The 26,352-nt window shown below is 34.5% G+C and overlaps 4 protein-coding genes and 1 pseudogene across 6 annotated transcripts; 1 reads left to right on the forward strand and 4 right to left on the reverse strand.

The window, feature by feature from the left end:
- Positions 1–945: 945 nt before the first annotated feature.
- On the reverse strand, positions 946–4,504 carry LOC105176313 (SUPPRESSOR OF GAMMA RESPONSE 1). Of its 2 annotated transcripts, none has more exons than XM_011099080.3 (6): positions 4,305–4,504; positions 3,323–3,455; positions 2,846–3,032; positions 1,735–2,243; positions 1,242–1,535; positions 946–1,161 (listed from the first exon to the last, which is right to left on the reverse strand). In XM_011099080.3, the coding sequence occupies exons 1-6, from the start codon at positions 4,310–4,312 to the stop codon at positions 1,108–1,110; spliced, it is 1,185 nt and encodes a 394-aa protein (XP_011097382.1). In that variant the 5' UTR covers positions 4,313–4,504; the 3' UTR covers positions 946–1,107. The 2 variants fall into 2 exon arrangements, with proteins under 2 accessions (XP_011097382.1, XP_088733107.1); XM_088876981.1 differs by having other exon boundaries at positions 4,236–4,504.
- A 1,185-nt stretch (positions 4,505–5,689) lies between these two features.
- On the reverse strand, positions 5,690–8,963 carry LOC105176315 (serine/threonine-protein kinase STY13). Its single transcript, XM_011099081.3, has 7 exons — positions 8,680–8,963; positions 8,137–8,543; positions 7,566–7,698; positions 7,287–7,482; positions 6,675–6,799; positions 6,403–6,561; positions 5,690–6,321 (listed from the first exon to the last, which is right to left on the reverse strand). The coding sequence occupies exons 2-7, from the start codon at positions 8,265–8,267 to the stop codon at positions 6,007–6,009; spliced, it is 1,059 nt and encodes a 352-aa protein (XP_011097383.1). The 5' UTR covers positions 8,268–8,543; positions 8,680–8,963; the 3' UTR covers positions 5,690–6,006.
- A 6,571-nt stretch (positions 8,964–15,534) lies between these two features.
- Positions 15,535–18,316, reverse strand: LOC105176316 (S-adenosyl-L-methionine-dependent methyltransferases superfamily protein). 2 transcript variants are annotated; one of them, XM_011099082.3, is made up of 9 exons: positions 18,140–18,316; positions 17,973–18,034; positions 17,679–17,730; positions 16,714–16,828; positions 16,536–16,630; positions 16,235–16,341; positions 16,026–16,140; positions 15,908–15,952; positions 15,535–15,831 (listed from the first exon to the last, which is right to left on the reverse strand). In XM_011099082.3, the coding sequence occupies exons 1-9, from the start codon at positions 18,314–18,316 to the stop codon at positions 15,766–15,768; spliced, it is 834 nt and encodes a 277-aa protein (XP_011097384.1). In that variant the 3' UTR covers positions 15,535–15,765. The 2 variants fall into 2 exon arrangements, with proteins under 2 accessions (XP_011097384.1, XP_088733295.1); XM_088877169.1 differs by lacking the exon at positions 15,908–15,952.
- Positions 18,317–19,048: 732 nt separating this feature from the next.
- LOC105176319 (chalcone isomerase-like protein 1) lies at positions 19,049–19,706 on the forward strand (annotated as a pseudogene).
- A 375-nt stretch (positions 19,707–20,081) lies between these two features.
- On the reverse strand, positions 20,082–21,801 carry LOC105176318 (putative glucose-6-phosphate 1-epimerase; the record flags this gene model as incomplete). The annotated part of the gene is made up of 7 exons (XM_088876892.1): positions 20,082–20,305; positions 20,387–20,486; positions 20,832–20,934; positions 21,169–21,300; positions 21,391–21,548; positions 21,632–21,688; positions 21,769–21,801. Coding segments are annotated over 7 exons (801 nt in total), but the record flags the coding sequence as incomplete, so codon positions are not given.
- Positions 21,802–26,352: the final 4,551 nt, after the last annotated feature.

Consider the following 26,352-nt stretch of genomic DNA (forward strand, 5'->3'; position numbering starts at 1 on the left):
AATGAAAGGTTTGAATTCAACAAATTATTTAATTTATATTATATATAAATAATTTTAAATTATAAAACAATATTATTATAATATAGAAAATTAGAAAAAAATATCCCAACCCCAACCCCAACCCCCGCCCCCTCCCCTTGCGCCAACCCTGCCCTATAGACGGGGTGAGATTTGAGCGACCGCGATATCGCCTAGAAATAGGGCGACATTGTCGACCATGGCCTGCAAATGCCGTCACCCCCAAATTAGATAAAGAAACCGTCGTCGCCCGCCGTGGATGGTCTTCTAATTTTTTTAATTAATTTTAATTAGATTAATTAAATATATTTTAATTAATAAAGAATACTTTTAAATAATTAATATATATTTTAGTTAATTAAGAATAATTTTAAATAATTATAATTATTATTATACTTTAATTAATTTAAAATATATAATTATAAAATTATTTTAATTCAAATATAATTTAATTTAATATTTCAATTTAAATAATAAAACTTCAAAAATTTGTATAATTTTTTTTTTCATATTTTATAGTAAATATATCTAAAAATATTTATTTTTTAAGTAGAAATGTAAAAAAAAAATCACTAACAACAAGTAAAAAATGTACATTGGAAATATATAAATACCCAAAAATAAGATAAAAATAGTAAAAAATCATCCATAAGCGTACAAGGAGCAAGTGTAATACACATTCCATTAATTATTAACCAAAAAGATATTTTTTGTTGATTTTTAAAATATACAAATGTAGTTTTAGTCTATTTCAAAAATATAGAAAGACTTTTAACTATTTTAACAAAACAATGGAGATAAAATGCATTTTAGGCTTTAATAAAATACACTCCTAAAGTTGAGATTACGAGGAAACTAGTTTAAAAGCGTGCTTCAACCACACAAATATGATCTCCCAATTGAAGTTAATATATCAACCACGTGAACTTACATATCAAATAAAATTCACTTTTCTCAGACAATATTAATAAAATTCAATTCTTGGAGAATACAATTGTGATATGGTAAGAAAATGTCCTCCACAACTCCTTTTCTGCAAAATCATGAGATTCCCATGTTGAATCAAAGGCTGTGAACCTTTTTGTCTGTCTAAAATCGGTCCAACCAATCAAACACGCTGTCTTGAGAGGCAAACTGCAAATCCTGTTGCATGGAACAAAAACCAGACCTCAAACTCATGAAATTAAGCAAAGATAGAGAAGGAGAGCAAGATAAAGGCTTACAGTAAGCTGGAAATCTGGTGGAGTATCCAGGTCTAAGTTGTCAAGATCACCAATTCCACAGGAAGAATTGCCATCTCTTTGTTGTACATCACCAAGATGAGTTGATGAGCCATTTTTTGATCTTAGATTTCCCGACGCAGCGTAAGGATCGAGTATCTCGTTGCATAACAGGGAGTCAGCTCTGCTTAAATAAAAGGCTTCAGAGTTTCCAGCCAAGCACGTCGTGTACTGCATTTCATCCCCCAACCAAGAGCCACAAGAACGAGGAGACAGTTCCTTGAGATAGTCCTCTTCCTACTCCACAATACAACAAGTGAGGCAGAATAAGCATAATTAGTGTTGCACGACATTATCTGCTACAGAAGTCGCAAGATGAATTATCACACCTCTTATACTACATAACAATTGTATTTAGAGGCTCTATAACATAATACAAGTATGGATATATGAACACGTAAAGATGCTTCACTTGAGAGTAAATGCTGCTACCAACCTTGACAAGTGCCTGTATGAAATAATTATCCGAGCCACAATCAGAAGGCGGAGTTTTCTCTGCCCGAGGAGGATCAGGAGTGTTTGTCTTAGGAGTCCTAGGAATTACTTGAGCTGTGCCTATATCAGGTTCTTCAATTACCAAAGAAGTTCCATTTTTGTCATCAGTCTCTTTCGGCAGCTGATAAAAGATTTTTGAAACCACGTATTCTCCTTCTTGTTCATCTTCGTCTGTTCCGAGATGGAACTGATGCATAACCCAGTTGCATTTATCAGGCTTGGTCCGCATGGATCCCGTCTTTGAAGTTGCATACAGAACCATGATTTTCTTGAAACCTATATGAACTCCGTTTTCCATCACTGGTTTGGTTTTCCCTGTCTTGTGCCAACGAACGTGTGCGTTAATCAGGCTTTCTTGATCTTGGATTCTCCGGCGCTTCCTCTGACCACTAGCATATGCATTAACTATTTTATAAAAGAAGTGGACGCTGCTTCCATCTTTTTTAACTCCTGAAACAATACAAACAACCATATGCATTGTATTGTAAACTAGAATGCCGAGAAAGATTTCATCAAGTTGGTCATATCTCAGAAGCAAAATAACAAAATTTTGAAGTTTGAATCCCCAAGGGACAAGAACAATATGGACCAAGTAAATATCCTAGTTCTATCAGCAGGGAACTGAGACTAATGAAGATTGAAAGGACAAACTTTTTAGCCTCATAAAATCAACAAAGCAGACCATCAAACTTATCTCTATTACATTGTACGACAGTTTCACCTTCTTCAGAACCATCTTTCATAGAGCCCTTCCCTTCGGCACAAAACAGAACAGAAGGACAAAAAGCAAATGAAAAGCACATTACTGAACGACTTAACAACCATGTAATGTTACTGAATCATACTTCTTAGTCAGAAAGTGTCGTGCAAAATTTCAATATTCCAAGTTCGGAGATGCAGCATAATAATTATTTCTCTTTTTCTATCAACATTATATGCATATATGAACCTTGAGTTAATCTTTGTGATGTTGCTGAATTAAGTAGACCACACACAAAGGAAACAAAAATATATATAAAACACACTAATTTTGGAGTTAGGTGCCAACTCACCAGGAAGATTTTCAGGGTGAGTGTAACAAATCCCCTCAATACCTTCCAGCGTTGGAATAAATTCATCAATAAATATGTGGGGCTTTAAATTTCCCACCCCACGTTTTGCTGCCAAATGATCTAACAGCTCAACATCAGATGGATCAAATTTTACCCCGGCAGGCAGGCCAGGCCATTCATGAGAAACCTGCATTGCAGGATGTAGACATTAATTTCACAGTAGGAAACGTAGCCAAAAGAGTTAAACTCCATAGTTTATGCAAATCCTCGCTTCTGTTGTTGATTAAGATAATAAAATAGAAACAATAGCACCAAATTTGAATGAATCAACAAATGTAGTAATCTAAGAATAACAGAGCGGATAAAAATTTAAATAGTTTGCACAGAGAAATCGATGAGCAACTGGCTCAAAAGCTACATGATACTTCTTAAGTATCTGAAAGAACCATTGAGATAAATGAGAAAATTTGAGCTTACATCACTGTTATCAATTAGATGCTGGCAATTGGGGCATTGCCGATTCGCTCCACAATCTTTGATTTGATATGCAGCTGGCAGACCAGCATTTTTCACCTTTTTTGCAAGTCCTCTACTATCAATAAGCCAAGCCCTGCATTACTTGAAAATGTAAGTCAGACAATACAAAGAAACACATGTCAACCAAATCAAGAACAGCATTTCCATGGAAGCGCTGAGGAAACTCAACTTTGACACAGAATTTAGGGGCATAGCCCTTCTATGTTTGACACTCACAGAGGTAAAACAAAAGGAAAAACAGAATTTTTCTGCTGAAAGGGAGAACACCTGATCTTGAAAGACGCATTTAAACACGACAGCTGACAACATAAACAAAATGCACCTTCTCTGTTCTAATTCAAAATAATGACAGATGACTGCTCCCAAATTCTTAAAAACTCAATCTGGTTGACGACTTCATTACATTTAAACCCAAAAACTGCCAAATTATTTATTTCCTATACACCATTCACTTCCTTTCAGTAAACAAGCCCACACCACCAAATAAGGAAGATAGAAAAAGAAAAACATGTTCTTTTTAAAGAAAAAGATAGGTGGGGAATGTCGATTAAAAATCCAAAACTGAAAACAGAAAAATCAGTGGATGTCACTCAGCAAAACGAAAACTCTGATCGAACCAATCAACAGAGCTTTAATGATCTTCTGGGATGCCACTGTAGCTCATTGAAACCACAGCTTAAAACCCAGAAACCAGAAACGAGTAATTCCATACAGAAACTAGGATCTTGCTTCCATATGTCTATATATATATATATACATATTCTTGACCCATTGAAATCATTCGGAATCAGACCCGGAACAGATTATAATTCGAACGGATAATCCCTTCGTATTCCAAGATTGAATTTTTTACCTCTCCATTCAAAATTAATTGAGGCAAGAACAAAAATTCAGATAAAATGGGTTCGTGTATTTTATATACCTAGCCATGAACAAGAAGAACGGGGATCACCATAAAACTATTACACAAAGAGTTGGAAGCTGCGAAGAGAGTGTCTGATACTACCCTTTTTATCCACTCGGCTAAGTAATAAGAGTGTGTAAATGAGCGGGAAAACCCATCAAGAGCCTCGGAATCTTCGAACCTAAGGCTCGGACGGGTATCTTATGCACACGACAGTGGGTCCGACGTTGACTGAAGCTGACTCCGAGCCTCGCAGAGCAGCGTAGGCAACGGTAAACTGAGTGGGGAACGTAATGACTTGCCCTCCAAGCTATAAATGGAAGCCGAAGACGATTTACCTGCTTTACCCCTGGAACGACTTTCATGTTGAGTTTTGTTAATGGTGAGTGGAGGCGGAATTTGAGTATTATGTGAGGATAGTATTGAGAATTCATTTAAACAGAAATCTAGAAGAGTTGGATTTACTGCAGGGCTTCTATGTCCTGTTATTTTCTCTATGTCACATTAATAAATAAATATATTATTTAATATTTATTACTTTCACCCAGTTGATTATATGCAAAATTCAAATAAACTAAAAAATTGAATATTTTGTATATAATTCCATTCAGAATAAATTATATTTTATCATTTGAATTATGTCCATTTTTCATACTTTTTTTTTTAATCTCAATTTACCATCTTAATTTGCAGAATTTACACTTTTTAAGAGTTTTTTGCAGAAATAACATCATTTATAATGCATGTGATATTTAAGGACAATATATGGATAAAATATCACATATATAGAGCATGTGATGTTTTTTTCTAGTAGAAAAATCGATACAAAAACAGTTATACATGACAAATAGTAAATTTTGCAAAGTTGAGATTGTAAATAACATAAAAAATAAATAAATAAATAAAAAAGTGTACAAACGAATATAATTTGGATGACAAAATTATTTACCCTTACGTTTATTTTCATAAATCAGTAGCATTTATAATTTTTTTAAGTAAAAGTATTTCTTTTAAAATATAGAATTTTATGTGAGACACATAAAACAAGAAATGCTTAAATTTTGTTGCAAATTCCGTTACTTTTTTTATTATACAAACACAAATTCATTATTAAATTAGTGAATTTCATATAAAAAGAAACAATATAGATCCTGCTTCAACTGCAACTTCTTGATATTCCTGGTAATAAATTTACATACTTACAACGTATTATGAGAATTTAACTCCATAATTCTGTTATAATCATAATCTTTTGGAATTTGAAAACTGGAGGGCGATTGAATTTGCATATTTATAACGTGAATCGAGTGCATAGTGGTATGATACTCAAGTCGAGCGTTGTAATTTGTTGAAGAAGGATGGAATCTCTGCCTGTAAAGGAAATTCTTTTCAAGATGTGAATATCCAAGTAAACATTCATCACATTCTGAAGAACTATTTCACAGTTGCATTGACAGGAACAGCAGCAGAGACGGAGTGTCATTGTTTATTAGTATCTGAATTCTAACATATGAATGGAGTGAAGGCCTTTGGATGGACCTTATTTTACAACTACTAATACATCACAGCAACCCAAACTCCATCATCTAGACCTCTTAAATTCGAGTCAGATCCAACGCAAGTTAAACGATGAACGTCTGTTTATCTCCTGCAGCAGATGTCGAAATTCAAATGCGACCGACCTCTACAGTTGTTGGAGAATTTCGACGTTCAGTGGAGATTAGTAGCATTGGTTAAAGCAGAAGAAGAGCCCTTTTGGCTTGTTTTCCATTGGCGTTTTAGGTGTGTCGCAGGTGTCGTCCCGTTTGGCCATAAGCGAGCTGGTGCCTGGAGACTCCGGTGGAAAGACGGCATTCTCAGAAGTGAAAATCCGGTGTGGTATGACGGGTTCAGGTGGTGAAATCATGGATAGATAGTGCAGGAGCATCTGTATTATCTGACTGAAGTTGGGCCGAGCGTTAGGGTCCTCCTTCCAACACGACGTAACGATCAAGGCCAAATCCTGTGGGAGATCTTCGGCACTTGGCCTTACATTCTGAAAGAGGTTTCAAAATGTGATATGGTGTAAATGTATGAACACGAGTGAGCAATTCAGAGGAAGAGGGAAGAGAGTTACTTTAAAAGCAGCAGCATAGGCTGCCTGCAGGTTTGACATGCCTTCAAATGGTAGCTTATTATGTATGAGCTCCCAGAGCACAATGGCAAAGCTGTAAGCATCCACTTTGTGGTTATAATGCTTTTTTTCTCCATGTCTAAGTGTGACTGTACTATAGAGCTGCAACGAGGAATTAAGTCAAAAACATGGAGATATTTCCGGTCATTCTGTTGAGCTAAAAGATCACATGAAGAAACGAAAATCATCTGAATGAAAAACGTTGGATGAACTACCTCTGGAGCCATCCAGCGGTAGGTTCCCGTCTCTGCAGTCATCATCTCTGTCAATGACTCTTCTCTTGCCAAACCAAAATCCGCAAGTTTTACGGTTTTATGGTCAGCCGTCAACAGCAAGTTTTCTGTAGGAAAAAGAACATCATGGCAAATACTAAAACTTCCAACTAAATATCTAAAAGAATGTCTTGGCTCAGTTACAGAGAATGAGAAAGAAATACAACAAGAATTATTATTTTTATTGCCGATCTTGATGCTGTATACTCGTGCATATACCACATTGAACAAGCACATAGTATTATCCTATTGATAATTAACTTCAACTTTACAAAGATAAATCATACATTGAAACTTTTTCTATTTAATCCTAGATTCTTAGCTAACCAGTTCCTGATTCAAGGGCACAATAATTGAGCTGTCACAGCTAAAGAGAGTGTACAATTCCCACAGGACATTACACACGCAAGAATGGTGATGGCATAAAACAAGAGGTAGGTTCGTCTTGTGCTTATAGATGGATAATAGAATACATAAAAACACGGCAATCAATATAAAGAAGAATAGCTCTCCTTAACATAAGAAAGTCCAGAGATAACAAAAATTAATTATTACCAGGTTTAAGGTCACGATGTATGATGCCGTGCGAGTGCAAACATTCCATTGCACGAGCTATGTCAAGAGCAAATCCGATAGCAACCCGCATATCCAGGCACCTTGGCCTTATATTAAGCAAGTACTTCCTCAGCGTCCCACCCAGCAGAAGCTCAGTTACTATCACCATTACAGGTTCCTTGCAAGCTCCAATGAACTGTAGAGAAACAAAGAGTCACTAAGACACTCCCAACAACTTCTTGCAATAAGAGTTCATGTATGCAGTAGTAAATGGACAACCTTAACCAAATTCTTGTGTTGAACTCTGGACAGCATAGCAACTTCTCTTCCAAATCGAGCCTCCCTCTTGGCAATCTCTTCTGGTGTCTCTCCTCTGTGAACAATTTTGATCGCAACATTCTGGTTTTTGTATCTGAGAGATTGCCAATACATAAACGGTCAAACAAGCGGTTCATAATCAACAGATAATGCAACAACTATGCTTCAGTGAAAGATCCTAGCACACCGTTATACTATCTGATGTTACTTGATCTTACGAGTGTGCCCGTTAGCATTAAAAACTTAGACATGTTCCATATCGACCTCTATTAAAAACTAACGACATGCTAATTCTTATCAGCAAGACAAGAATCATGTACATCTGCTAAATTAAGGTTTATATTTGCAAGAAACTGGATCACATTACAAAGCTAAAATTGAAATATCAGAAACACAAAAGAAACTTGAACTTGAGGCTTAAACCTCTTGCAGTCTTGATAATTCTATTCATCTGCATTCATAGTTCTTGAAATCATAAACCATTACAGTTGAGAGATCATGATTCAGGCAGAAGAACAAAAAGTCAACTTACTTTCCCTCGTACACTTTGGCATGGGCTCCTTCTCCAATCTTCGGCCCGACAAAAAGAAGCTTCGGATCCACCAACCATTTGGGGTCCAAACTGAATTCTCCTCCCGAGTAAAACCCATTCCCAGATTCCATTTCTCACTCAACTCTCTTCTTTTTCTCTCTCTAAACGACCACCGACGTCCAATTCAAACAGCATCAAGATCAAAACTTTATGACTTGCCCACACATTTTAAGCAAATCCCACATAAAAAACACACAGAATTACAAATTTCTCCACTCCCCACTTCTTCTCCCCAACTTCACACACAGAGATCACTGACGACTCGAAACTATTATATACTTGCGTTTCTGAAGCTAAACAATGGCACCCCACAAGCTTCCACGGATTCCCACCACCAAAAATCCTCTCTGGACAAAGCCAATCAATGGTTATTGGAAACAGAACAACACCTACTAAAATAATATTTCAAGAAAAAAAAAATCTCGAAAACCATTCATAAATTCGAAGAAAGAAAATGAAGCGAGGGAGAGAGTTCTTTCTCACCGTCACCGTGTGATCTGCAGAGCTAGAGCAGGAGAAGGAATTGAGTCTGTGTCAGAAAACAGTGAGGAGGGGGTCTTTTTAATTTTAACACACACAAAGAGGAGACAGACAATGGAGGGTGTAATGGGAAATGGCCGTTGAAACGAAGAGATACCGTATTTTTTCTCTTTTATATATATGATGAAGAGAAGATGATGTTCAGACAGTGTACAGTATAGTTTACTTACAAGTTAAAAAGAAAAAAAAAAAAATTATTGAAGTAGCACATGGAAATGGATGCTGTTATAGGGGACAACCCCACTCAACCAGTCATCACCATCCCCACCAGTTTCTGTTTCTAGATTTGCTTTTCCTTTTTGTCATTCAGATCTTGTTTCACTATTCATTTTTATATTTTACTTTCACATTGTCACTTCCACTCACCTAAATATGAATGTATAGTTTATTTTTAGGACTAATTATATGATTTTGATTCTAATTGATTTAATACGGTTCAAATAAGTTTTTTTTGATTAAATTAAGGTGAATATGTTTAGTCATAAAAGTATTTATTTGATCTGTAATAAAGTAAATATAAATATTTATTTTTTTTATTTTGTTAATATCAGCAAATTCAATGATTTTTTATCAACGGGGTATATATTTATTACACAAATAAATGTCTAGAGTACCCAATGTTACGTATATTCATACCAAACTTCAAGGGAGAATGGTATAATTATCCCTTATTTTTATAATATAACTTGTTACTATTTTATTGTTTTCATAATGTTGTCTTGAATGCGAAGCTATTAATTAATTTATTTTGTTGTTTATACGAAAATGTAGTAAATGATGTAATGAACAGATATAATATTATTTTTATTGTTGATTATTTGTTTTTCTTTTTTTAATTTTCTTGAGTTATTTCTTATTAGGGTAAACCATGATTTTGTGGGTTAATGTTGATCCATTTGTTCAATTATTGATGTGGGAACTTGTTCTGTTTTTTTTTTCTTGGTTCCATATGCATTAGATTCACTTGAATGATTGATTGGTAAGGCTCAATAAATGTTGTTGGAACCATATTGTTAAATTATATTTAAAAAAAATGAAATTATTCCTACTTTATTGTTAAAAAGTTGGCATAAAAATTTTATTTATTTTTCCTTTGAGATACAAATAACAATTAAATCGACAACTCAATATATTTCAAACCAATATACCTATAAATAAAATAAAATTACAGAATTTTTTATGTGAATTCTTTTTTCATATTCACGTACCTTCAGGCTTCAGCTATGGATCTAAAAATGAAACTTTAAAGGGCCCAAAAATGTTATATTTATATATTGAGTTCATATTGCTACCTTATTGGGGTCGATATATATTTATATATATATATAATAATAATAATAAAAGAAAATATAAAATAAGATAATTTGCTTGTCTTGATTGTTGATAAATTCTAATTTAAATTTGATCGGACTAAATTAATTATAAAGTAAGCATGATATAGTTATTATATGATTTGTCATTTTTTTATCAATTATACACCTTATACCTGCATGTATATTGCATATGATATCACTACAAATAATGTAGCATTTAGTCATGGTTAGTTGTTATGGTTAGAAATATAATAGCCATAGCAAATAGCTATTGGCCGTAGCATCTATGAGAGTGGCTAAAAAATATTTGACATTACTTTTACCGTGGTTGTTAGTTATGGAAAATATTTTTTTTTTTTTGTGTAAAATCTATGTTTTTGCATCAATTTTATTAACCTGGTCAATAAAAATTATTTACCATAATTTTTAGTCCATAATTATTAAAATTCTAGCCAATAGTTATTTTTTTTTCTAGTACATATAATTAATTCAACTTCGACCAGACTCGATTGAAATAAATTTTTTGATGTATCACATCATTTGATTTCTTCGACAATGCACATGTGAAGAGCCCAAACTGCACTCTATACATATATATAAATAATAATAATAATAATTTTTTCAATCAGTATTAGAATTAAGACAGAGTTAGAAATTAGAAATAATTGATGAAGGCATGTTGATAGTTGAGATTAGAAAGTTAATTGCGTAGATTAGCGTGCAGTTAAGTAGGATTAAGGAGTAATTGTGTAGTGAAAATACAAATTTGGAAGACTTGAATCATTCACATGTACTGTTGACACGTGCGGTTTTGTGGCAGTGCGAACGTGTAGCTAATAATAAATCCAAGAACGTGTGATTAAGGTGCCGTGTTGTCTGTGTCAATTGTGTGTCGGGGTACGAATACGATACCGGGTACCCTACCCGCCTATAATTCAAGTCCCCCTACTACATATTACATTTTTGACTTAGTACAAATACAGTTTTCTTGTCCAACAATTTTCCCATTTGGGAGCATTTAAATTTAATACAAATATATTGCCGTCCCTTTTCTTTTTTTTTTTTTTTTTAAAAGATTGATCCATGTCCATGTGATGTCGTCCCATTTTTCAAAAGCTAATATTGAAGGAAAATAAAAATAATGCTTTGATGAAAATTATAATAACATACCGTAATTTAAATAGTTGTAAGATCCACCTGCTGTGATATCCGACTTTTAAGTACAAAATTATCGATAATCGTTGCTTTGGGTCATCGGACTGGGTCGGTTTGGGTGTGATCCGATCCAGACCAAAACCACGATGATCCTTGTATTGTGAAGGTTTTTGCCTTTGTGAGAGAGTATGTTGGTCTTTTCGCTGTTGTAATTTTTTTTAGATTAAACTTCCTCATGACGGTGAAGACATCACATGTATGTGAAGACGTATGAGGGTAATTTGATCATAAAAGGATTTATCTGACCTGCAATAAGTCAGTAATAAGTCAATCGAGGGTAAACATAGATTTTTTCCGATTTTTTTTGTTAATATCAGCAAAATTGGTGAATTTTGACTAACAGATTGACTTATTTGTTAGATAAAATTAAATCTCAGAAGTGTTAGATGTAATTTTCCAAATAACAAAAAATCTACATACAATTACATAAAATTTCAGAGGAGAAGTATGTAACTATGTCTAAAATTTATTTTCATCACAAAAATAGATTGTTGGTAGGGAACATGTGGCTTAGCTCAAAAGTGTTTAGATTTAAGGGCACATGCCCATCAATCTACTATTAATAAAATATTATACTTCTTTTATGTGATTATGAGAATTATAATCATTAATCAACGGTTGTGTACATTAAATGACCTACAAATATCACGTGCTTCCAATAAATAAGTAAAACATTTATAAATAAAATTATACTTTTAATCCTATAAAATTAAGAAATTCAATACTTTTAGTCTTCTATTTTATAAAATTTTTAAAATGATTCTTAAATTAAAAAAAAAATTGACACTTTTAATCATCTGCTTGACAAAATTTTCAAAATTAAGAAAACTCAACACATTTAGTTATCTACTTTATGAAATTAAATGTATCGAGTTTCATAATTTAAAATTATTTTAAAAATTCTGCAAAGTATAGGACCAAATATATTAAATTATTTTAAAAATCTTGTAAAATAGAGGAATAAAAATATTAAATCCCCATTTATATAAAATTAAAAGTATAATTTCACAAACATCTACACGTAGACTCGTTAAGGGATTTGAATTGTATAGTGGAGGAATCATGCTACAACCCTTGTTCAAATTGCTGAAAAGTGTGTCACTAATATTGTAGTAATTTAATCTTATATATCACATATATATATATATATATTTATTCAAAACTTACGATTAAGTTGATATTTAGGTTCCTAAATATGGAAATAAAATATAGTATTAATTTGGGATAATTTCATTTACACTCCCTAACTTATAGTTTGTTTACACAAATTATCTATATTTTTTAAATAATTACACATATATTATTTATACAAACCATTCATATTTTTTTAAAAAAATTACACATACAACCCCAAAAATATCAACATCATTATACAATCTATTATAATATTTTGGCTATCAAGGATGGTTTATAATATTATGCAAAAGACAGGGATAATTTTGTAAACACACCATAAAACAGGGATGTATATATAATTATCCCTATTTTCAATAGAAATTTGGATTATATATATATATAGGATAATTTAAGATTTGGGGAATATGATAGGTGGGAAAGGGATGACAAATAACTTCTTCAATATGATGAATAAATACAAATATAAATTTTTTTATAGAAAAAAAATGAAACATTTTTTCCCTTAGTAAGAAATGCTAATCAATCGCAGCTTTCTTAATATTCCAAGAATCACAATGTCTTTATAAGACATCGTGATGAGGTTGTACCTCAATATTAGAGTTCAAAAATAAATTGAATTACTCCATATTTGATTGAAATTGATCAATAAAAATTTATTTTAATTTAATTTGTTCAGCTTAACAAATTAAATTTGATATATATATATATATATATTATTTTGGATCAGCTTTTTATCTCAACTCGAACTCAATTCAACTAGTGCAGAATACCAAAATATATTTAAAAATATCAAATTACTTCAGCTCGATTCATATTGATCTAGTTAAAACTCATTTGAATTCGATTAGATCAATAATGAAATTGAATTCAAATGTAATTAAGCTAAATATTAATTCAAATAAATTTGAACTATGATGTGTCCGATTCAATTTAAATCATTTACATAACTACTTATCATCCACAATGTATTCCTAATATTGGTGCTCTCAACTACCTAGATTGGTTTTGATGGAGACGGCAAAGGGGAAATTCTTGCCCGAACCCGACTCGGCCAAATCTAAACCAATCACATGGCAAGTGCAATACCCTTGTCATGTGATTGGTTTACAGTTTAGAAAAAGTGATCAATTACAAAACAAATGTATACTTGCTTTGTGATTGAATTAGTTCGATCGAACTAGGTCCGGACAAAAATTTTCCAAAGAGAGATACAAAAATGTCTGTCTAAATGTCATAAAATTTTGTGTGTTAGTTTTGAATAAGTTATGTTGCAGGATTGACAATTACTTAGGGACTGTTTTATGCCTAATTTAAGACTTTTGCGAACTCTGACTGTTGACATATTAACTTATGTGCTTTTGTTATTTGGAAACTGTCCAAATTCCAATGGAAAGGACCTCTCTCCTCTCATCTCTTTTTATCATGAGATTCTTCGTTCAAGTTCAAATCTATTAATGTGGCAGATCTATTAATATCTTCATAAGCAACATGTACTCTTTGCACTTGTCCTAACCCTGCCGGTGATTAGAATTAAAGTTAGATATATTATAACCACCTCCCGTTAAATTTGGCATAATTACGAATGCCCTTCATTATTTGAATGATTACAAATACATCCTGATATTTGATAAAATTATGTAATAATTAGATGGAGGTATGGAATTATCAACTATACCTTTGTTATATATATATTTTTTTTTGATAAATAAAAATTTGTAGAAAAGTATGATGGAATGGAGGAAAAAAATTATAAAATTATAAAAAAAACTATCCACTTACTCAATAAAAAAATGAAAAAAAAAATAAATAAAACTATAATTTTTAGTTCACAAGGGCATTTTGGTTATTAGTTTACCACAAAAAGTAGATGGAAGCCTAACGGAATGGGCTAATAGTTAGACCGACATTAAAATCAGGGAGATATTGATAATTTTTCAAATAACAAGGGAGAATTCGTATTTATGCCAAACCTCAGGGGAGGTTGTTGTAATTTACCCTTAAAAGTATCTATTTGTATTATGGATAATTAATTCGTCATTTCCTGAAATTTGGTGTAACTTAACAAATAAGTCTTTTTGTTAGTCAAAATTCATTGCATTTGCTTACACTAACAAAACAAATAGATGGAACTACATATTTACCCTCAATTAACTTATTGTAGGTCAAATAAATCTTTTTATGACAAAACTACACATACACATCTTCACACATTAATGCGAGTAAGTAAATCTTCACACTTATAAGACTATTTTAGTCAGAAAATATTTGTTTGGGTCAACAATAAGTCAGTGATAAATCAATCGAGGATAAATGTCGATTTTCATTCAGTTTCTTTTTGTTAATATTAACAAATTTGGTGAATTTTAACTAATAGAAAAGCATATTTATTGGACAGAAGCAAACTTAAAAAGTAATAAATTTAATTTTTCAAACCACAAAAAATCTATATGTAATTACACAAAATTTCAAAGAAGGACAATGTAATTATTCTTTTATTTATTTTGAAAAACCCTCATCAACAATCAATGTTATATTGTATCTTGTAACCCAAAATATATATACATCAGACAAGAAAATGACAAAAGAAAGTCCAAACTTTTATTAGTTTCATTGTCTTATAAATGGTGAAAACGAGGAGAATAAGAATATTTTGAGCATCCTCTCTAACAAAAAAAAAAAAAAGAGGAATATTTTGAGCTTAAAAATATTAAAAGAGAAAAAGTGTTGCATGGGAAAGCAGAAAGGTTGTTTCCTTGTAAAATTTGACATAACAAACTGCGGGTGTTCTTATAACTATGCGCTACGCAGACCCTTTTCCTTCTTTTGCTCTTTACTTATTCTTTTATTTAAATATATAGTAGCGTCTCAAATCTCAATCATTTTCGTTTAGTTAGCTTTAAGATTTTCCAACTATTTTAGTACCATAAAACATTAGAGTTGTATTTTGAATAAATATACTTACGCGTATAAAATTTACATCACCTGTATATTATTATTAAATAAATGATGTATATAAATAAGTTCCAATTTACAATAAAAATTTCTGACAGGATTAGGCCGTGGTTATATGAAGAACAATATAGAAAGTGTAATTGGGGATGTAGGATTAATTAAATGGAGAGCAACATGAATATACAGAGCTTTCAACAAGACATATCATCATTAACTGATTCAAGAGAATCCATCATGCCAAAAAGATGGAGATTCAGAGGCTGTTTGGCTAAGCTTTTTAAAAACATTTTATAAGCTCCTACATTCAGAGGCTGCTTGTCTACACTACTTATGTTACTACAATGATATAATCCTATTGGTTCAGAAATGATAAGCAGAATGAATTGTGATAACAAAATCTGATCCGCCAACCTTAACGGCGCTTGTACAAACAAGGTTTCAACTCAGGCCATTCAATGTCCTTAGATTTTTGTTTCTCCTGCAGAGAAGAAACAACAATGCTGTTAGTAACCATAACAAAGAATTTCAACCATGGCAGTTTAACAGCATCAGACCTTTTTCTTGAAGTAGAAAAGTATAAACATTTTGTTGGAGAAATCCTGCACAGAACATACAACTCTTAGGGTGGATTGTAAACGTTGTGAAAGAATGAAGGGGGTAAAATTGAAAAACCTTGGATGTTGAGGTGAATCCTAGTTCACATATGGCCTTCACAAACTTATTTGGGTCTGCTCCTCCTGTATTAGGATCGAACCTGCTCTTCACTTCAGCTATTAAAAGCCAGCCACTTCACAGAGACAATAGAACTTGTGTTATGAACTGCAAAATCGTGAAATAAACATTTTGGAGAATTAAAAGCTTCGGAAAAATGCAATGCATACTTAGGTTTAAGAACTCGATTTGCTTCCTTGAGGTAATTGGGGAAGTTTGTTCCCATCAGAGACAGACAAAAGACGGCAACATCAACTGAGGAAGGGTCAAGAGGTGTCTGCATGTCGAAGTTGGACATTTTCAGCGAGAGGATAAACACACTCACATACATGAAATGGAGGAAGCATTCTCATTGCAAATAGGGTATCGTCCCAAAAGTTTCATACTTTAGAATGCAATCATTTACATAACATTCTTCTCTTCTGACCAACCTCATGAAGATAGAAAGAGAGGAAAAAGCTAGGGACATACATTGGACATGTCACATGCGATTACTGAAGGATCATTTGAGACAAGATCGAAGGAGAAAACTTTATTCTTCACACTTTTAGCGAGCCGTGCATCCCCTGAATAGAGAGCAAACGAAGACTTTTAAAAGCAGTAGGTAAAACATGGGACTGTTTATCCAAGTGTACTTAAATATTCTTACCACAACCAAAATCAGCAACAACTAAAGATGGGCTGCGATCCTTTATCCATTTTATGATGATATCATTTGGCTGCTCAGGCCATCTTGACATTTGCTCTTGGTACCCTGAATGATACTGGTAGGTGAATATGAGTTACAGTGTGTACTGCAGAATGATATGGCCATATCTAAGGGAATTCTAAAGAAAATATGCTACATATGGCTGGTTTTGCTGAAGATAATGTCACATGAGAAAAGATCACAGGCACACCCTTGCAAGGGACGCGCGCGTGTGCCAGGGGGGGGGGGGGGGTAATACATACACTAAAAGATTAATGGGAAAGAAAAAGAAAGTGAAGACATAAATAAAACAGATAAAGTATAGGGACATAAAGAACGTGAATGAAGTTGACCAGCTTCATTATCCTCTAAGCCTCATGTAAGAGCACACCTCCAAAACTATTTCGTGAAAAGAAGTTGCAGAACCACACAAGGCCTTTTACATATTTACATGTCATGTAAGGCAGTCAACTTGTATTTCTTCAAATGCATAGAGTCACATGACCACAGGTTTGGGGTTAATGCATATTAAGATTCAAGACACATTTTTTGGAAGGTAGATTTGTGTTTTCAATCCACATAGAAGGTGCTAGACTACATGCATCTCTGATCTGAACCACAGCCAATTGAATTTCGTTTAATTTTAACATGCAAAATTAGAGACATTGAAGCTTCAAATTATAGGAAAGTATTCTCTTAAGAAATTCACTAGAAACTTAAACAGTTGAGTCACACATAAAAGATTAAAATCCAATCTCAAGGAAGTTTGAAGTGAAGTAGGCGCCGCAACATTCTTGCTCTCCATCACACTAATGGAATCGATTGATAAACACAGACATTAGACAACAAATGCTCTAGCTCAGTAATAGATAATGGAGGAATCCCTTTTAGCCAACTAAAGAAATAACATAAGATCATGAACTTACCACATTGAACAACGATGGATCCTCTTTAAAATACTTCAGAGCCTCATCTCCGCTGTGTACCCAATGGAGGGGGAAAAAGAGGCACGTTTAAATGTCCAATTGAAATGGAATTCAACTGAATTCGGAGCTACACAACTTCTTTTTCATAACATTCATCAAATGAACAAATCAGGGTAGCTTAAATATGTCTTTTACAATTACGACCCACATTTTCAGTAAGAAAAAGAATAACTTATCCACTCAACACAAAACAATAGATTTTTAAGTATAACTTAAAGGAAAGGATTATAGTACCTGCAAGTGTAAAGCTTCTCATTGATCATGCGAAAATAACCTCCTGATAATTTAGCTTTCATCTGAAAATCAACAAGTTTTAAAAAAATCAAATAAATAAACCATGAACATCACTATAACTTGAATTTTCATACTATTACTCAATTACCAAAATCATTTACTCGTACTTTGTCCAGGAAAGAAGACGAGGACTTTGAGCCACTCCTAATTGGAGAAGCAGAACCAGAAGATGCGGCGAGAGAAGAAGATTCATTATTTGTCACGGAAGCTCCGCCGCCTGTCCTCTTTCCTCTATGGCGATGGCCCCTTTTCCTCTTCGTGCTCCGCCGCTGCTCCTCTGTCATAATCAAAATTATACTCCGCTAGTTTCGCCAAGCAAGTACTGCTCTGCTTTTTTGTCCAGTATTCAGCTGTCGATTATCAGTAGCGGGAGACGAGGGCAAAAGCCATGACCGAATTCAGGTTTGGGCTGAAGCCAGATATTCGAGCACTAACTTTTCAGTACAATTCCTAATGGATTGGGCCAACATCGCGTCCTAATTGTCTCATATGGGCTCTCGGCCCAATTAGTCTATCATAAACTTAACGTACTTGGGCTGTCCAAAACCTAAATGCAATCACATTGCTTCTTTTCATGACATTTTTTTGGTTTTTTTTTCCCCCTCTTTTTACAAAAGAAAAACAAAAAAGTGAGACACTAAATAAAAAAATTCTAATCCAAAGCAAATTTTGCCCAACCCAAGTCAATTATACGACAAGTATAATAAACTTGGGGTGTGAATTGTGCAAATTTAAAAAAAAATAACTAATCACATGACAAGTGCATTACTTTTGCTTTGTAATTGATTTGATTCAACCAAATCTAATTTAGATAAGAATTTTCTAACACTCAATATGGATTCTTTGTCGTGACTGGCAATGGGGATCAGCATCAAAATATACGATTTTGGTGCTTCCCTTCACTGAAAATCCTGTTTTCTTTTAGCTGCATAATATTCAAAATATTAGCACATATTTCACACACATAAAAGAAGGAAGTATAAGAAAGCACAGAAACCAAATATGAGTATTGGCTCATGATTATTGATTCCCTAGTTGCAGGCATATATGCAGACAATGATAAACTGAAACATCTTTTAAGGACAAAAATAGGGAAAGCACCATCGAAACCAACAATGGAAATGTATCAAATGGTGATCCACAGCGATGTGGCAATGACAGTTCTTGTGGTTATATTGCTTATTCTGGCCTCACCATGAGAGCATGGTAAGGAAGAACTTCGAGGAAGGCCTCTCAGCATTCAAGGAGCTCACAGGAGGCAAGAATCAAGAGCTCACAAAAAAGTATAAGTAACTTCATCCTCCACACCGAAAAAGAAATCTTTCCCTCATAGCTTGACTAGCTTTATCTGTTCATTCAAGGATTATGGGAGAAGCATCAGATGACATAAAGCTGACACCAGGTTCTGTGATTGAGATATCTAGGCTTCGGGGATATACACTTCAAATGAAAGGTAAAACTGCTACTAAATTTTCATATAATATATTTAAACTACAAGTGTTTCCAAACTTAGTTGAGTTTTTCTGCGACGCAGTCAAGGATGAGAATGAGATTGTGAGCACAGTTGAAAGTGAACTACTTTGCAGGGCATACATATACCTGTATTTGGGAGAAGAGCCTTTCGACAAAGAAGTCAAGGGAAAATTTGCGACATCCCTGCTTCCTCTTTTCTAAGGAGTTGTTAATGTCTAGGTCTGTAAGGAATAAGAGAAGTCTACATTGTAGCACCTGATAATTGCTCAATAAGAAAGTGATGATGAGAAAAAGTGTCAAAAGTTCAAACGTTATTAAGAACTTAGAATTTCCGAGACAGGATGAAAATAATTTCTTCATCAAGTTAACTACAGCACCAACATTCCTCATACTTGTACATCAAATGATCGAAAGCTCATATTGAACAACATGAATATGGAGTAGTATTGCTGCAGTTATAGAAAAAGCAGCCCATATAAGAACATATATACCACTGAAATCAGCAAGATACTAAGGAAGTGCTTATATGCAGAAAAGATGAAGTGAACTCCAGTTAACATCACACAAAATGTTATGAGTCAATCAGCTGAAGCCCTGAAGAACCTTTTGAGGATCCAATTGTCCACTGCAATAACTTGAGGAGACAGTTGATAGCTCTTGACGGCCCGTCCACTCCTCAAAAGGTTTCAAGACTATTGGGGTTTCAATAGCAGCAGAATCTATACATAACATTGTTTTGTAATCTTCATCACCTAAGTCCGGAAGGGCCTTTGCTTTTTTGTCCCAAGGGTTCCATACAACTGCACACCATGGTCTTCCTTTTACCAAATGTCCAGAAAATGACTGAAAATCTTCAGATCATTACATTGAAGTGCAAGTACCTGCATCAGGCATGCCTACTTTGCGGAGTACGAAGGTTCTCTTTTTCTCATGGTCTATTATGGCTATCTTTGTTGGCGTGCTTAAATAGATGCGGTCAATCTATGAAGATACAGCCAACATGCGAAAGTGGTTGGAGAAGTTTTGAATTCCAGAAGAATCATTTTGCAGAAGAGAAAGTTCAAGCCGCAAAAGTGCCTTACCTAACACTTACCCTTAGAGTCCTTCAACTATTTTGAACAAATCTATAAAGCTCCTCAAAGGGTAATAGAGAGCGCTAAAAAGATACTATGGGAGTACTAAATGATGTTAATCAACTACTGAATCGAGTAGTAAATATATGGAAAAAGGTAGAGACTGACGACGGCAATAGTACTACTGTAAGGCGCTAATAGGCAAGCTAGCGGAAAAATACAGGCAAAATAAAGACAGTATTAAACATATTACCTCCCTGTCAAAAGTGATTGCATCAGCCTGCTCAGTGCACCTTTCTCTTTGTAACAAATTATCAAAGTAATCAAGTGTCTCCAAGCCCTCAACGCGCACTTCACTGCAAATAAAAACGGCATCACGCAACCTATCTGAAAGGGATAAACCATCCAGGAAGACCAAGCACATTTAGATTTCATAACTAATATCCAGATTGGATTCCTCATTAATGCACGGCAAAATAAGTGGATTAACAGGGACTATTAGAATATAATAGATTAAAATTCAAGCAAAGCTAATAACATATATCAGCAGTGCAAGCAAGAAGAATAAGTAGTAAAGTGATGAGATAAACCTGATATCAGACACAGACAGATAATTACACAAAGCAAATGTGAATGAGAAGGGCTTGTTATCAGTATTTCGCACACGTGGGATCAAGATTAGCTTGCCAGCAGTCAGAGAAATACGTAGACGCAACTCAAATCTGCAAACAGAACCAGAAACAAATTGAAATACCGAAAAGAATTTTCATATTACTATTTACAAAAGTGGGTCATGTTCTTTGCATCCTGACCTATGTGGCCAAGTCTTCAGATCCTCTTCTATAGATTTTAATATAAGATCAACAGTTGACTGATTGTTGACTGAGGGTAAAGGTGAAGGAGAGCTATCCAATGACCATAATCTACTTGTTGCAAATCCATGTTCCTCCAGTGAACCAAAATTAGAAAACTAAATGTATGTGGAACAGATAAGTGTGCATTCAGATAGGGTCATAGATGTAAACATTTTTGCTAGTTAAGTTAGTAATCAACCTGTGGAAAGCAAATCTGTATCCCTCCCCTGATGGCTCTAGGTGGCTTCCATGTAGCCTGGTGAACAAAATGTGATACTCATTTCTCATGAAACAGTCCATTACTTATCAATGATTTCATAGAACACATACTCGGACCTCTGTTGCACATTTTAATAAGCATGACCAGCATTTTCAACCACCTAGGTCCATTTCCCCGGAACTAGAAGCTTATTTGTTAGAACATCAGAGAATTGAACTGTCGCACACTTCAGAACAGTCGCTTCTTTGACTCCACAATGTATGGTACAAGAAATATCAAGATCGTTATCACAAATTTACCAGTCCTCGAAGAGCTTCCATATATAATGCCACAAATACATGTCGGTTCCAGATCCAAATAATGGACCGTGTCTCTGGTACCAAATAAGAATCCAAAATGACATGTCCAGACGCCACCGACAGGCACATAGAAGAAACCACATTCCAAAGGCATTCTCATCCATCAAAGAGTTAGATATCAACCTCGACTACCTTCTTCCATTAGTTTGGTGATGCTTTTTCTATTGCATGTAATGATTAAATCATATATATAAACTAATAAGTTTACCTTAGAGCTCATGAACAGCATCTCTTGTCTTTTTTCATTCTTCCAATAAACTACCTGCCCACCATACAAAAGCACCTGGGCAACAAATAAACGGATCGAATCAGACTTTGTTCCAATGCTCATCCATAACTCTGTACCCCCAGACATATAGAAACTGTAACTTGGTCATGTTTGCTCGTGCCAAGGACGGGAAAAATCCAGAGACCCCCCTGTGATAATAGGAATGTTCAAAAACCCCCCTATGAAAATTAAAGTATCAAATACACCCCCTATGATATAAAATAAAGTTCAAAAAACCCCCTCCGTACAAAAATTGGGCCACACGCGCTTTGACTGCGATTTTTCTATAAAAATATTTTTTTTTGACATTTTTGCCCTTTTCTCACATTTAACATATAATATTATATATATGTATTTAAGAATTAAATATTATTTTATATAATAATTATTTAATTAAAATATGATATATTTCTATTAATAATAAAATATTTTTTTATATATAATTACTTAATTATTTATATAATAAAATATTATTTTAATTAAATTAAAAGTAATTTTATATATAATTTAAAAAAAAAAAAAAGCAGCGGCGGCGTCGTCGCCGCCGCTGCTGAAGAGGAGGGCCGGCGCCCTCCTCACCATGGGCGACGGCCGTCGCCCAACGCAGCAAGGGCGACGGCCGTCGCCCATCATCTGGGCGACACCGGCCGCCCAGATCTGAGCGGCCGGCGTCGCCCAAATGGCGCCGGGGGAGGGAAGGGGAGGGGGAGGATAGGGGAGGGGGGAGGGAAGGGGGGGTTTGGAGGTGGAAGGGGTGGGGGAGGGGGGAAGAAGATGGAGGTGGGGAAGAAGATGGAGGTGGGGGTGGGCCCGGTGGGGGTTGGGGGTTTGGGGGGTGGGGGTGGGGGGAATGGGGTATAATTATTATTTTTTAATTTTTTTTATAAATTATAATTATATGTATTATAAAGATATGTTAAAAATTATAAATTAAAATAATTATATATTAATAAGCCTAGTTGACCGGTTTGACTAGAAGGGTATTTTAGTCATTGTTTCTAAAAAAATAGATTCAAATTGACCAGGGGGCTGTGTGATTATTTATTGGTAACCTAGGGGTGATTTTTGATATTAAAAATTTCATAAGGGAGTTTTTGATATTTTGTTATATCACAGGGGGCAAAATGGATTTAACCCTGCCAAGAACTGCTTGTTGAATTTGGAATTTCAAAAGCTGTAAACACACAGATTTGTAACAGCAATTTGTAACAGCAACAACAATTGAATTCTTTGTCAATTCCCGTCAATTTCATTTGCCATTTGAAATTTGATTAATCTGCTATTAAAAGTGCTTAATTGAGGATCAAAAACTGCAACCATTTTCAATTGCTGCTTTATTTTCATTGGACGTTTTTAGTCGGTTTCATGTGGGGAGAATTATTACAATTATGTCCTCCTTTATTGCTGAAATATTTTGAAGCCTATATAAAGGCTTGTCTCTCCATCATTTCAAACACACCAACACAACAAGCTCTCATTTTGAGTTCTCTCAAACTCTCTCTTTCGGCTTCTATATTTTGTTTAAAGATTTGAGTCTCTTGTTTCGATAACAAGCTTTTGAGTGTTTGGTCAAGGTGTTCTTCGGTATAGTGCTAAAACCGAAGAACTGTAACCGTCTTATCTTGGGAGAAATTACGTTGGACCCGGTGCACTGCTGATACGGGGCGTATATTTTCTTCAAGGCAAGCAGTAATTCTGCGATTCGGTTAAAATTAACTACTTCAAATTGGATTGAGAATTGTTACGATACAATTCTCGTTGTAAGTTTTTGATTTAAATTTCTTGTCGTAAATAGCGTTTCTAATTGTGTTTTGTTATTTGTTCCAACGTGGATTTATTTGCTTTTGATTTCTAAATCCGATTGTACTATTTCAAAACATCGTTTCAATTGCTTGAAACCAATTATTTATCCAACAATCTTGAAGAAAATATACAGGTTTTGAAAAATCGAATTTTGTGTTGGAACTGTTTTAGAAAACACTATTTTTTCAAACGCATTTTTGAAATATTACTTTTAGTTTCCTAAAATACTAAAAAAGATGGCCGAGCCGATTTCTGTTGCAATTCCGATCACACAAAAGGTCAACTTGACCGGTTTACCGAACAAATTTTCGGGCCAATTTTTCAAACGCTGGCAACATCGAATGAAAATTTGGTTGACGAAGAAAGGACTTTTGTCAGTGATTCAGGTGATCAGACCTGAACCTACTGATACCGATCCCAAAACTGTTGAGATAGCGCAGTGGACAGAAAGGGATCAAATAGGCAGAGGAGCGATTTTGTCAGCCCTGTCAAATACGCTCTTCGATGTCTATTGTTCCGATTCTTACACTGCTAAGTCTTTGTGGGATGAGTTGGACCGGAAATATAATACTGAAGAGCAAGGGCTCGAAAAGTATTCTGTTTCTAAGTTCATGAGGTATCAAATGGTTGAGGACCGGTCTGTAGCTGAACAGACTCATGAGATTATCAACCTTGAGCATGCTCTGGCTATGCTGAGATGAAGCTTCCCGAGAAGTTTCTGGTCATGTCCATAGTGGACAAATTTCCCAAATCCTAGGAAAATTTTGGCATGACACTCAAGCATCAGAAAGGAAGATTGTCTCTGGATGATCTTATGATTGCTATCAGCATTGAGGAAGAACATAGAAATCAAACGCATAAGATGCCTGTTGAACATCAACCAAGGGCCAATCTTATAATGGGGAAACAGAAAGTGAATAAGATTAACTCGAATTCGAAAGCCATCAATAAAAGCAAGGCCTCCAAAAATAAGAAACCAAAAGCAAACAAACCATGCTGGAACTGTGGGCAGGTTGGACACTGGGCCAAGCTTTATCCTCATAAAAAGGCCAAGACTGGGCAGACAGTTGTCAACATGGTTGTGGGAGGTTCTAGCGGTGCTAGCACCTCAGGAGCAACTGATGGGTATGTATCTGTACAACCCGAACTCTTGACTATTTACGAACCATATGATTGGTTGATTGATACTGGAGCGAATGTGCACGTTTGTGCTGATAAATCTCTCTTTGTGTCTTATCAGGCCATCTATGGAAGGACAGTAAGCATGGGGAACTCCAGTACAACTGAAGTACTTGGGATAGGAAGCGTGGACTTGAAGTTTCCTTCAGGGCGCATTCTGTCGCTGAAAAGAGTTCATCATGTACCCACTGTCAGAAGAAACATTATTAGTGGTTCTGTAATAGTTAGGGAGGGATATGAATTGGTTTTCAAGTTTAATAAAGTTGTTATTCAGCAATTTGGTATTTTTGTTGGTAAAGGGTACTTAGACGATGACTTGTTCAAAGTTCGAGTTGATAATAATAAAATTGATGTTTCTGATTCTATTATATTGAATGTTGAATCTTCTACTCTGTGGCATAGTAGGTTAGGTCATTTAAATTTCAATTCAATCAAACGAATGATGAATTTGAATTTAATTACTAGTCAAAATATTGAACGAAATCACAAATGCCAAGTTTGTGTAGAAGCTAAACAAGTTAGGAAACCCTATCAGTCAATTGAAAGGGATTCGGAAATATTTGATTTAGTTCACACTGATATTTGTGAGTTCAATGGAGTTTTAACCAGGGATCACAAATGATATTTTATCACCTTTATAGATGATTGCAGTAGATACTGTTATGTGTTTCTCATGAAAAATAAGGATGAAGCCTTAGACAAATTTATTTTGTTTAAAAATGAAGCAGAAACCCAAACTGGTAAGAAACTTAAAAGACTAAGGTCCGATAGAGGAGGAGAATATGAGTCGAGTAAGTTCAATGAATATTGTCAAACATTTGGCATTATTCATGAAGAGACTCCTCCTTATTCCCCTTCGTCTAATGGAATGGCTGAACGAAAGAATAGAATATTTAAAGATATGATTAACAGTCTCCTATTAACCTCCGGGTTACCAAAGTATTTGTGGGGAGAAGCTTTGAATACGGCTTGCCATATTCTGAATAGAGTCCCTCTGAAACACAATACGAGTACTCCTTTCGAGTTGTGGAAAGGTAGGAAACCAAGTCTCAAATACTTTCGAGTGTGGGGGTGCCGCCTAGCAAAAGTGC

The sequence above is a fragment of the Sesamum indicum genome, linkage group LG13 (assembly GCF_026168435.1).
Source record: "Sesamum indicum cultivar Baizhima isolate 11 linkage group LG13, ASM2616843v1, whole genome shotgun sequence".
NCBI lineage: Eukaryota > Viridiplantae > Streptophyta > Magnoliopsida > Lamiales > Pedaliaceae > Sesamum > Sesamum indicum.

Coding starts and splice junctions, on each gene's coding strand:
- LOC105176313 (XM_011099080.3), bottom strand. Junction 1,536..1,734: donor TCATACAGGCACTTGTCAAG/GTTGGTAGCAGC, acceptor ATTGTGGAGTAG/GAAGAGGACTATCTCAAGGA. Junction 1,162..1,241: donor CACCAGATTTCCAGCTTACT/GTAAGCCTTTAT, acceptor TCCATGCAACAG/GATTTGCAGTTTGCCTCTCA.
- LOC105176315 (XM_011099081.3), bottom strand. CDS start 8,267: ATGGAATCTGGGAATGGGTTTTACTCGGGAGGAGAATTCAGTTTGGAC. Junction 7,699..8,136: donor GCCAAAGTGTACGAGGGAAA/GTAAGTTGACTT, acceptor GCAATCTCTCAG/ATACAAAAACCAGAATGTTG. Junction 6,322..6,402: donor CCTATGCTGCTGCTTTTAAA/GTAACTCTCTTC, acceptor AACCTCTTTCAG/AATGTAAGGCCAAGTGCCGA.
- LOC105176316 (XM_011099082.3), bottom strand. CDS start 18,316: ATGACAGAGGAGCAGCGGCGGAGCACGAAGAGGAAAAGGGGCCATCGC. Junction 17,731..17,972: donor GAGAAGCTTTACACTTGCAG/GTACTATAATCC, acceptor TTGGGTACACAG/CGGAGATGAGGCTCTGAAGT. Junction 15,832..15,907: donor TTTTCTACTTCAAGAAAAAG/GTCTGATGCTGT, acceptor TCTTCTCTGCAG/GAGAAACAAAAATCTAAGGA.